This window comes from Lates calcarifer, linkage group LG6 (genome assembly GCF_001640805.2).
Source record: "Lates calcarifer isolate ASB-BC8 linkage group LG6, TLL_Latcal_v3, whole genome shotgun sequence".
Classification (NCBI taxonomy): Eukaryota; Metazoa; Chordata; class Actinopteri; family Centropomidae; genus Lates; species Lates calcarifer.
Genome location: NC_066838.1, coordinates 3,805,647 through 3,818,702, shown reverse-complemented (window position 1 = coordinate 3,818,702; position 13,056 = coordinate 3,805,647). Strand labels below are relative to the sequence as shown.

Genomic DNA, 13,056 nt, shown 5'->3' with positions numbered 1-13,056 from the left:
AGACCACCAGACAGGTTTGGTGATTGGGTGAGTCACTGAACCCAATGAAAAGAGACCTTTGACCTGAGTCAGGGTGTATGCAGATCGCTGCCCTCCTCAGAAAAAAAAAAAGCGTTACAGAGTTGTAACTGAACTCTTCTGAGATAAAATATTGTTGAAGGTTAGATGGCCTATTGGAGTTAGTGAACTGAGTAACCTGGGAGCTTATACACTGCAAACTAATGTTTTTGTGTTTACCACCTTGGCATGAAAAGTAATTGGACTAATCGTTTCAGCCCTAGTAGATACAACAGTGGGTGGGAAGGTGGATGGAAGGAAGCCTTCCTCCTCAAAAAAGTAGGATTAAGGAGAGATAGGATACAAGGGGAGAGGTAGGGAAATAAAGGATAAAATGATAGTCAGCTGAGAGACAGAAAGGAAATTGAAGGAGTAAACATTGATCAGAACAGCAGCGAAATGGAGAGGTGGAGACAAAAACCAAAAGAAAGTTAAGGATAGGAATGCTATGGAAGTAAAGAATAAGAGGTGAAACATAAGGAGGATGGAGAGAACTAAATCTCCCATCAAAGAGCAATAGAGTGGGTGTAGAAAGAAACATGAAACTGAGGAAGGAAGATGAAGAAGGATAGGGAGGACAGAGGGTAAGTGTGGAGAGGTAAAGGAAGGAACATTAAGGAAATGGAGGAGGAGAGTGGATGGAGAGGAGATGGTGAAAGATAGGAAATGTGAAAGGTGAAGAAAGGAAGGCACAGGATGGAAAATATGGAGAGGTAAAAGAGAGAAGAATGGAAAGGTGGATGGAAAAGGGAAGAAGATCAGTAAGAGGAAGAGAAAATGAAGGATGGAAATGTGAAGAGGGATAGAGTAGGCAAAGAGGTAGGAGGATGAAGGAGAGGAAGTATGGTTAGGTAAAGGAAGAAGAAAGAAAAGGAATTGGTGGTGGTACAGGAAAGAAGATAGGTGTGCTATGGAAAAACTTGAGCAGTCATTGAAGGAGAGAAAGATGGAGGGATTGCAGATGGAAAATGGAATGAGAAGAAATTTGTAGAGGTAAAGAATAATATCCTTCCCAGGATACTAAGAGAAAGTAAATGTCTTAATTGTAAAGAAAAATCTCATTGCTGTTGTAAAATCAATCCTGTATTTATTGTATGTCAATCCAAATATTTCCTAGTTATTTCTCAGTGTGTTTTAAGTTGTAAGCAGGTACTTACACTGACTGACTATGAAATAATATTTTAAACTGTGAAACATTAACTAATCATGTTGAAAATTAATACAGTTTCTAGAAAGAGGAATGATTTTGTTGATTTGAAGATAAAATATAAATAAATGAAAGAAGTTAGCTGGTCTAGAAACATGTAAATCTAAGGTTTGCTTTGGCCAAATTAGAAAGTCTTACCTAGGCTCTTCTTCTGTGTTGGCTCTCCAAGTCAACTGAACAAAGATATTGTAGAGAATGAAGACACATGGCTAGACAATAGATGGATGCAAATTTCCACCAAAGACGGAAGAAGTGTTACTCAGTCCAGGTTAAGTGAGTGTTTGTAGAAGCAGTTAGTTCTAGAATGAATGCGTCATAGCAGATGAATGGAAGGCTCATTATAATATAATAGAACCTTTCCCCTCCCTGTGAATCCCCCACCCCCACACACATATACAGTTGTACACCTATCTTTGTTGGGACCTGCCATTGGCCTAATGCATGATGCTGTCAGACCCAACAAGTACAGTGAGCTCTTGGTTTTCAACTCTGGTTAGCCCCTCACCCTACCCTCATAGCCTTAGCCATTACAGCTGAGTCCCCAACATCCTGTCTCATTGCCTTGCTGGTTTTATATTTCATAAATCTATTAAATTAAAAATAAATAAATAATAAAGGTATATAATTATGATAATTATTGTGTACTTTGCAGGAATTTCCCATAGTTGAACACGGTATATGCTCATTGATACAGCACCATGTAATGTATGTATTTAAAAATGTGGGTTGAATTGGATATGGAGTAAAAAAAATCGGTAAAGATGCTATGCCCCCTTACCCCCATAACATTACACCATGATAGATGTTAGCTAGCTAGCAGTAACATTACCTAGAAAGAGTTTTGGTATGGAGTATGGATATATCCCTTATTCATGCAGAATTAAGGGATTAATAAGTGCTTTATGACTACTAAGAGCCAATATGCATGCTAATAAGCAACCAGTTAATGGTGAATAAGTATAGCCTAATATAAAGTGTTACCTAATCATTATTATTTGTGTGAATGCCGAACAGCAGAATGATGTATTCATATCTAAACTGCACACAGTCCATGCTGTATTCAGTTTGACAGCTTTCAAGTCTGGGCTCCCTCTCAAAGTGAGGTGAGAATAGGCCTGATAGTTGAGAAAAAGGCCATTATCTGTCAAAGCCAAAGACATTAAACCTGACTGAGAGGGATCACAAAAGCACATGGATAAATCAAATATTATATCACGAGCTGACAGACACAGGGACGTGTGAAAGGATGCATTGTTAATATGGATGGATGAAGGATAGACTCACTTGATTTTATGCAGAAGCCACACCTGGTACTGGGATGGGGGTAGGGGCAGGGTGTGTTTTCACAAGTGAAGGACCATATAAACCCTACATCTGCACAAACTGAAACACCTCCTGCACTTGCAGGAGCATCTGTTTGTATGTGTCTTCATAAAGATACCTGGGTATCTACCTGCTTAGTCACACACACACACACACACACACACACACACGCAGAGAGAGAGAGAGAGAGAGAACTTGGATACATTCACTATGTAGCCGTCTAATAATGTTTCTAGGGTTTAATTAATTCATCCAAAAATGAGCAACTAAATCATCCAGAGTTAATCTGTAGAATATGTTATCATCCTCCTTCACCTGGCTGCACCATAGCCACAGGACACACCACAGTCTTACAGTCATTTGACACTTCCTGCTGGGTGTGTTGGCTCTGCTCCCAATATTGTTTGGGATCTGAATGTCAAATGTCCAAATGATTTCTATTATTTATTTATATTTATTTTTTAGGAGAAGTGGAACATGGAAACATCATTAGTTAGGTGTTTTGTCATGAACCAAAGTAGTGAACCAATTTCACCTGATGGTGACACTAGAGTAAACATCAGGAGATCTCCAAAGTGATGTGGATGCATCCTCTGGGGACCATGAATGGTTGTAGACAATTTCATGTCTGTTCATGTCATTAAGATATTTGGACAAAAGTGGTCGACCAACTGACTGACAGACGGACATTGATCTTATTCACAGCAGACATTTTGGCTTGTCGTAGCAGAAAAGTTTAACACATAAAATTAAAACTGACTACATTTCATTTAGATGATCTACTTCCATGATGCTGGTATTGTGTATGCTGGCTCACTAACATAGCTTACTGAGCTGAGAAAAATTTGTTTCATCTGTCCTTTTGCTGTAATGTTAAAATCTCAGCTAAGGTCTCTATTTTCACATAGACTATACACAAAGTGTCATGTTCCTGACGTGCCCTGAAGTTATTTCCTAGCTGCACTGGTTTGGTTTTTGTAGTGACTCACCATGCTCACTCTCATTTGCATAAAGTAGAAAATTCCCACAATCCTTTGGGGAGTTGATTCACTCGTGTCACACAGAAAATGAAGTGGACCGACATTTGCATCACACCACATCCCACTGAGCCACATTACCAGAAGCACAGGTACAGTAGAGTGTGTGTCCCATGGTGCACTACAATCTGCTTGGAGCAAGTAAGGGTAACACCTTTCATCACTGACATTTACTTTACTTGAACAGGTGAGGGCACAACCACATAACAGCATATCTCTTAAATCACTATTTATTCCTTATCTTGTTACATGCGCATGCAGTTCAACTCTTTGAGTTTGAAACAATATTTTTTATGGTATTTCTGTTTAAGGTAATTGAAAATATGCTAGTCAATACTGTCTGAGAAAATGGCCCACAGCAGAAACGTCAAAATGGCGACTGCTGAGCTTCTTTTTCATCTTGGAGAAGAGGCAGTAGTCTGAGGGTGCCAAATCAGATAAACAGGGCGGGTGTTGGACAAGTGCAAATCCACATTCAGCTGATGACTGCATAAAAGCCAATGTTGTCCATTTTCAGACAGTGCTGTCTGCTTAGTGTCCAAAACACTGTAGATTTTGGCCAGAGTTATTCAAATTCAGTTTTCTTTTCTTTCTGCAACTCTTAAATGTCACTCAAGCTGAATCAAATCACGACTCATTGCACAGAGCTCTGAGCAACAGCCATCTATCTATCTGTAAGACTATGAATCATCACACTTTGAGGGAGAGTATTTGGAGACATTGCCTTACTGAATCTAACATCATTTAGGCTCTGGGGGACAGAAAAATTCAATGTGTTAAGCTGAATGAGCTAAATGAAAAATACACTTGGACAATGTGTCAGTCATGTATGTTAAAATAGACTGCCGCTGCTCAGCAAATGGAAAAGTTTTCCATTCATCCGTCATCCATACTTCACTTTGATCTTGAAGAGTGCACTCACATATTTTGCTGCATGCCCACACATTAGAACGTGTAGGCTTGCTTTAGAAATATTATTGTTATCCATATAAGTACTTATACTTTCAATATCATTGATAAAATGTGCAAAATCAGTGTTCCCAAAATGTCAAACTCCAGGGGAAAATCACAGCAGGCTCCTAACTTCTCATTCTGCTACTAAAAATTAAAGAAATTAATAGTAGAGAAAGGGTTTAAAGGGCCAGCGTGAGTGACTCCAAAAACCCAGAATAACATTACACACTCCCAACTTTGTTTAATTGTTATTGAATTATGATATCATGATGTTTCTGGTACACTCTGATGCTGAAGTGCAAATTATATGCAGCAGCAGAACAGATGTGAGCTACAGATTTCAATAGAAAACAGAGTCCATCTTTCTGATAATCCAGTCATCATACCTGCAATGTACCTGCAGTGTCAACATACCAGATGAGTCTGCAGCTGATGCTGCACAGATTTCTCCAGCTATCCAAAGTGCGTCAGTGCACTTTCTATATCATGCTCAGCCTGTGACAACCATTAATACTTATATCTTGTTAATCAAGCTATTGAAACCCAGACAAAGGCAATTCAGTAACAGTGACTCCAGTAAAGCAGCCATCCCTGAGCTAATCATACTGTGGCCCCTTCTCTGTCCAGCAATGTCAGACAAAGCAGTAGACTGTAGTTTGATGGTTGTCAACTGGTGCATTCTATTTCACATTCACTGTTTTCACAGAGGCTGTAATAGAATCTCCCCTTAGCACCATACTTTACCTCCACATTCAATGTACTAATCATGCCATGGGTGTGTTAACGTGCCAATACACTGTGCAATAATAACAATCATACAAGTTCACTGCGGATACACATGTCACATTGTGGAACATGAGTCTGATAAAATCTTGGGGACACAGTCTGTGTCAGACTGTGTACAACACAGTTTTTAAGGAATGTCAGATGGTGCAATGAATATTTGGTGAATTTTTGCACAGTGACAACAAGTACTATGTTATTTGTTCATGTAATACAGAACTACAAATAGAAGTATTGTCTGATCTGATGTTTCTGTCCCTGCCAAAACTGTTACAAATAAGTGTTGAAAACTATGTTTTACAATGTAAAGAGCTGTGGTTAGTTTGGTTAGGTTTAAGCACAGAAATAACTTGGTTAGATTTAGGGAAAGATCACAGTTTGGCTTAAAATCACTACTTCATTTGATTTTCGGTACCTCCATGTTAGGTTTTCGGTAGCCCCATGTTTTTCCATGTTTATTGTCCGTTGCTACTGGCTTTTGCAGATAACTACAGCTGTTCATGCTGCCCATGTTTAACCTTTCAAGTGTTGATTTACTCTTTACTCAACAGCCCCCATACTTAGCTAAATTAGAGTTAAATCACATAATAATCCCCCCCAAAAAAATTGAAATCCATAGCAACAACAGGGATATGAAAGATTAGGCTCTTCTACTGAGCTGATAAAAATCAGATGTCTGATTGTTAATAACAGACGTAATTAAAGCCTAATATATGAGGGAGGCACACTGTTCTGTTTTCATGGTGCTTAAAATGGGATTTGGAGCAGATGTTGCGATGCTAGCACAAAAGTACAAAATAATAATGTGGGCTAATTAAAGCTTATCATAGATCAAATCATCCTGTTCTCAAATGACTGAGATGGTTTTGGGTGCTAATCCTTCACAGCGCTGCAAAATGTAGCCTTAAAGTATAAGGTATGAATATTGCATCCAGTTTAAAATCACAGATTTACAGCACTTGAGGGAATTTTTAAACCACTGAGGGGTTTGCCACATCTAAATCAGAAGAAGACATTGCATTATTACATTTGTTCAGTTGTGTTTTATGCAGCAACATTTAATGTGAGCCATAACTTGTCAACAAAAAGCCCAGTGAGAGAATTAGTTTGTTCCTTCCACTGGTCAGAAATGTGGCGCAGCAAAAGGACTTTCTCTATCAGCATCACCATCAGCTTTGATATGATCTGACTCAGCTAATGCATAATCTTCCTATATTTGGGTTGGATTATGAGCACAGAACAGATCGTGTTCTAACTCCATTCAGAGTGCTCCAGGGTGGGATTGCATTGCACTGCGAGACACCAAACAGACAGTTATTTTTGGCTGCTTACAAGGCAGCTTCTCTCTTCTCATGTATCCAAACGAATCAAACTATTGTGAAATTAACCTAACACACACACACACACACACATACATAAGTAAGTTTTTTTTTTAGAGAAACTGTTCTAAGTACTCTCCACATCATCTTGCACTTCAGCATAAGTATCTCTCCTCAAAGGGGACTACTAACTGTAATGCAATTACTGACTTTCAAATTGCAATCCCTCACACATCCTTGTTGCTGAAAAAAATAATCTACTTATTATTTTAATTAATTAATGTACTGTGTTACTAACTAATAAAACCTAGATTGATGTATTACTGCTGTCACCTGTCACTATCACATTGGCTGAAAAATGTGACTAGTGTTTTCTAAGGACACAGTGGACTTAAATCTGCTGCTCTGTTCCCTGTCCCCTGCAGTGTGACTGCTGCTGACACCTGCACCACTACATTCATTAACCAGTTGTTTTTAAGCTTTTATCTCTAGGGCTTTTAATTTCTTTTCCTTGAACTTTTCAGCTCATCTTTCCTGTTTTTTTTTTAGCTTTGTTAGACATGTCTGATGGGTTGGCTGCAGCTAGTAATCGGGTCACAGTTATCATTGTGATGCACGCAGCCATGTAAGAGAAAGTAGCTGGCTGTGGGGAGGGAGAGAGGAAGACAAATGGCCCAAACTGTGCAGTGGCCACATCAGGAAAACTGCCAGAGGTCCTGCCTTAAACATTCTAATGTTGCCACTCATACAGTTCAGGTACCCACTTACCTTGATCCAGATCATACTCCTCCATGGTGCTGACAAAGTGAGGTCTAGAGTAGAAGTTATGCGGCCCTGGTTGCTGGAGGCCCCCTAGGCTGAAGAGGCTTTGCTCATTTGTTGCGCAGCAGGAAAAGGCTCTCCTGCTTGGGATGCATGGGTAGCGTGTCCAGCTCTTCATCTCCAGGTCAAAAGCCTCCAGCGCTGTCACTGGCATCTTTCCCTGACGACCACCTGGAGGAAACAGGTGAACATTCAAAGTAAGGTCAGAATAAATGTATGATTACATTAAGGCTTTAAATCTCCACATAGGCTGTATAGTTGTTGAAATCTGCTAGGAATATGATGCTGTAATAATCTGCTGGATCACTTGGTTAAATTGTAACATATAGCTATGTATGTAACAAATCACCTCTGGATTATTATAGATGTGGCATCTGCATGCACAATCTCACTAATCACAATTTCGAAGAATATTAGCATGAACACGAAATGAAGCCAAGAACCCAAAAACTAATTTTCTGACACTGTTTGTCCTTGTTTCCCATTTTCTGTTTCCTTTCATTGCTTTTTAATCCCCTGCGCTTGTGACAAATTTTCCTTAGCATTTACGTCAAAATCTGGCAAGCATGCAGACCAGCACTGGGACCACATTTCATTTTGGATTGAGAGCGGAGCACAGCAGCAGGGTGCTCCCCTAGGATGCCTGTAAGTTGTTTACTTCAACAAATCATAACTTAACCTTGTAAGAGAGAGAGAGAGAACATATAGTAGGCATTAAGGATGTGAATAATGGAGAAAGGGGGGACAGGTCAAGAGTAGTGCTGGACAATGTAAGATGGGTGCTGAGGGTGAAAAAAGGGAGGAAGGATGCATGAGGGAGAGGAGAAGGAGACATGGAAGGAGGCTGACAGTATCATGAGCAAAATACAGAAACAAAGATAGAGAAGAAAACAAGAAGATGAGTCAATGAGATCAGGAAATTGTGCAAAAGTAATACAGGGAAGAGAGGGGGATGTGGAGGAGTGAGAGAATAAAGTGGAGGAGGGTCAGCTGGAGTGGGCAGGGTGGCATGGAGATCGATAGCAATAGCGAGACAAAGAGTCGAACTGAGTGGGAAGCATTAAAGTCAGAGAGCTGTGAGAGAAAGAAGGACAGTTTGCGCTACGAGATCTGCTGATTACAGAGCAACACACTGTGTATGAACTCTTGTATGACTGGATCATTCGTATTCAGTTTCAGTGTTACTGCAGTTTCCCATAGCTAAAGTCTGATTTTTTGATAGTATTATAAAATTAAAGAAACTGTGATGCTTATATACCATGGAGAGCTGAAGTAAAACCAGAATTTCCTGGTTCCATACCAGAGGTAAGAAAAGTAGATTAAAAATCCTATTAACATTTATAACTACAGTAATAACTAAACATACAGGTAACAGGAACAGGTAGTTTTTTTGTTTATTCACAACTTGTTTTTGTTGTTGTTGTTTTTGTGGCATTTGGCATTAAGCACCATTTCCCATGAGCCCTAGACATTTGTTGGCTAAATGTTAGCTTGATAGAGGAGCTTGATAGAGGAGGTGAGACCATGCCTAGCTCAGTCATGCCTGTAAGCAGGAGGATGGGTCACAAAGGTTTTCATTCCTAAGAGGCTGCATTTAGTTACAGAAGCTGGTGAAATAAAGGCTAGCCTGGACATGATGTCATGACTTTGTCTACTGACAGTGTGATAAGACAATGACATTACACAGACCTACATAGTAGCATTCTGAGCTGCACCCTCTGCTGAAATGATCTTAGTTGAGTCAGTTACAAAAACACAGCTCAGCATTGATAGATCACATATGTAAGATTTAATATCACTGACAGAGGTGACAGAGAAACACAAAAATATGAATGCTCAAGAACATATTTTTCCTCTTCTGGATTGCCATGAAGTTTTGTACCTTCATGGTCCACTGAGGACGAATCCTTTGACTTTGATCATCCCCACAATTTTCTTGCAGCGCAAGCCCTGGGTCAAACTTTTCTCTTGTCCAGAGAAAGATCTAACTTTAACTTGATGGACTGGCACAAAGCTTTGTACAGACATTCATGATTCCCAGACAATAAATCCCAATGACTTTAGTAAGCCCCTCGTTTATTCCTTCAGGTCAACATTTCAATTAGGTCTATACTTTGGTTTGTGGCCAAATATCTACATAACTACTGAGATTCCCGTCAGCCTCAAAATATAACAAATGGTCAATAAATGTTTGACATAATTAATTTCCATGCTTAGACAGCATGCACAGAAAGAATCATGAACTACCAATCATGTCGCAGGAATAGATTGTACAGGTTAGGTTTTAGATAGGGATGCACCGATACCGATGCAATCTGATAAAACATCTAAAAAACATGACGCCGAGTTCAAAGAGTTTGCTAATAATGGCAAACGGCAACAACCAAGTTTGCAGCAAACTCTGTAGAAGAGGGAGAAGATGTTAAGAGACAACCCGCGCGCAGTGAGAATAACAGAGGCCAGTACATTGCTCTTGATGAGCAGCCATTGTCGGTTGTTAATAATATGGGATTTAGACGTCTTCTCAGCATGTACTGGAGCCGAGGTATGAGATCCCTAGCTGACACCACATCACTGACACAGTGTTGCCAAAGCTACACGACTTTGTGAAGAGGCACATCCGCAGCCTGTTGTGAGACATTTCGGCCCTCAGCTTCACCACTGATATTTGGATGAGCAGCGTTAGCCCGGTGTCCTTCATCAGTTTAACTGCACAGCAGCTTGATGAAGATTTTACTCCGCGAAGAGTCGTCCTGCATGCAAAACAATTTAGGGGTTCACACACCAGCCAAGCCATTGCAGGTGTGTTTGATGACATGCTTCAGACATGGGGGGTCCCTAAAAGTTCTGTTCATGTTGTGCTACGTGATAATGCGAAAAACATGATCAAAGCCATGAGTGACGCTGGACTCCCAAGCCTGCCATGTGTCGCACACACCCTCCAGCAGGCTGTTAATGAGGGGCTTTAAGCACAGAGGAGCGTGGCTGATGCTGTGGCAGTCGGACGGAAAATAGTTGGACATTTTAAACATTCCGCCTTAACCTACTCCTGCCTTGAAGATATTCTGTCTGTCTAATCGCCAAAGCCTGCTTCACTCTCAATAAAATTACCTTTTCATGTTTTCCTTATATCAGTCTCATCATTTAGTCTTTTCTGATTGAAATAATGGAATGTTCAAATGTCAGTCACAGCAGAGAATGAAACAATATCTGATGAAAATAAAACACGTTTTCAAGTAAATGTACGAAGTGTAATGGCATTAATAAGTACTCGTATTGGTACTCGGTATCGGCAAGTACTCAGAGCCAAGTATCGGTATTGTATCAGTTTGAAAAAAAGTGGCATCGTTGCATCCCTAGTTTTAGACTAGGTTAGATTTTATTATTATAACTTTTTATTTCTGAAATGCTCTGTTTGCAAATTGTTTGTTATGTTCTGGCTATAAAGAAAACTTTAAAACCACAACTAACCCTCTGCTTTCTTAAACTTTCACAGGAGCAAAAATGACCCTTTAAACTCTTATAGCCCTTTCTGCCCCTCTCTGTTTCCTCCTATGCAGAGCCAGGTAGTTAACTCTGTAAAAAGTGTTGTAACTCTCCATTTGATATGTTGCTGTAGGTAGAATCCTTATGCACTTTTTTGCCTTAAGCTCTACTCACTTTGGCTCAGCAACCACAGCTTGGATCCCTTCCAAAATGCCCAAGAGAGTGAGCAATAAAATGCTGTGTGATGGTTTATGTTCTTACAGGCTATAATGCTTGTTGTTACAATAATATACTGTAGCTGCTGTTCCTAATGTATCTGACGCTGTCCTTGCAGATAACAATTTCAATAGCAAGGACATTTGCCTGTGTGGTGATTTAGATTCCTTATTGGTCTTTGTAGCTGCAGAAGGGAGGTGTTATGTTAATAAGAAGTACTGTGCAAAAGTTTAAGAAGTTTCACATAAACATTTTTACATCTTCTGCATTAGTGTATTGCAAAAAGGCTGCTCCATTCCTCTATCACTGGTCCCTGTTGCATAACATTATCGTTGTTGGGTGTTATATCATCAGTATTTCCACAAAATGTTCCTATTTATTTGTCAGAGTTTATCATAATCTAATACATTGGTTGTGATATGTGGTCTATTTTTGGTTTACAGGTTGATGATTTAGAAATGTGGATACAGGTTTGCATCATTAGGTTCTTTTAGTGGTGAGGGACTGGGCATTCTGGTGTAAATGACATTTGGTTGAACTTTGGGCACTTGATTAATAGTGTAGCTCAACCCTATATTTATGTGCACACAATGTGCCTGTGTGTGTGTGTAGTAGGATTTGTTGTTGTGCATGATATTCGTGATTCTGAAGCGGTTATCGTTTGTTTTTGAATAATAATAATAGGAAAAAAGTATACAGAATTGCGAAGGGCAATACAGGGGGCAACGGGAGGGTTAAGTGAGGAGGAGAAGGTAAAATGCCATTCAAAATGAGCTGACAGATGGTCAAATTCAGACTTAAATGCTCTGGTATTTCATAAAAAATAAACTTTAGCCATTGGACCTACTTTCCTTAGTAGGGCATCCAATGATTGGGCAGCACTTCCTCAACATTTTCCCGTCCTGTAACTTGCTAGCTCAGAGACAGAAGGACTGATTGGTGTTGTGTTGTTAAAACAACAACAGCAAAAAAAAAGAAAGAAAGAAAGAAAAAGAAAAAAACAAACAAACAAACAAAGGTTGGATGGTGGGATCAGGACTTCTATACATTCTGGTGGCCAATTTTGTGGCACAGCCGTGTGCATTTATCTTTGGATTGAGTGTTCTGATAATTCAACAATATTTGCTATTTTTATTTGGAAACTTTCTGGATGAAAAAAAAGTCAGGGAATTTGTAGGTATGTACAGTGGTACTTGAAAGTTTGTGAACCCCTTAGCATTTTCTACATTTCTGCATAAATATTTTCATTTAAGTTCTACAAGTAGATAAAGAGAACCCAATTAAACAAATGAGACAAAAATAGTATACTTGATCTTTCATCTTTTGAGGAAAATGATCTAATATTACATATCTGTGAGTGGGAAAAGTATGTGAACCTCTGTTTTCAGTATCCAGCAATAACTGCAACTAAATGTTTCCAGTAATCAGCTGATCGTTGATCAGTCACATCAGCTTGAAGAAATTTTTGCCCATTCCTCCAAACAAAACAGCTTCAACTCTGCTTCAACAATGCTGGTGGGTTTCCTCACATGAACTGCTCACTTCAGGTCCTTCCACAACATTTCAGTTGGATTCAGGTTACCATTTTGACTTGGCCATTCTAAAACATGAACTTTATTCTTCTATAACCATTCTTTGGTAGAACAACTTCGTCGTTGTCTTGCTGCATGACCCACTTTCTCTTGACATTCAGTTCACGGACAGATGTCCTGACATTTTCCTTTAGAATTCACTGGCATAAAGCAGAATTCAATGTTCCATCAATGATGGCAAGCTGTCCTGGCCCAGACATAGCAAAACAGGCCCAAATCATGATACTAGCACCACTATGATGTTTCAGGGTCATATTTAT

At 39.5% G+C, this 13,056-nt stretch overlaps 1 protein-coding gene across 1 annotated transcript in view; it reads right to left on the bottom strand.

Moving 5' to 3' along the window:
• The window catches only part of LOC108884678 (kelch domain-containing protein 8B), a 158,153-nt gene that overhangs the window by 44,867 nt on the left and 100,230 nt on the right, over positions 1-13,056 (bottom strand). The window contains exon 4 of the mRNA XM_051071036.1: positions 7,449-7,673. Coding sequence (XP_050926993.1) covers positions 7,449-7,673 — 225 coding nt within the window. The remainder of the gene's footprint in view (positions 1-7,448; positions 7,674-13,056) is intronic.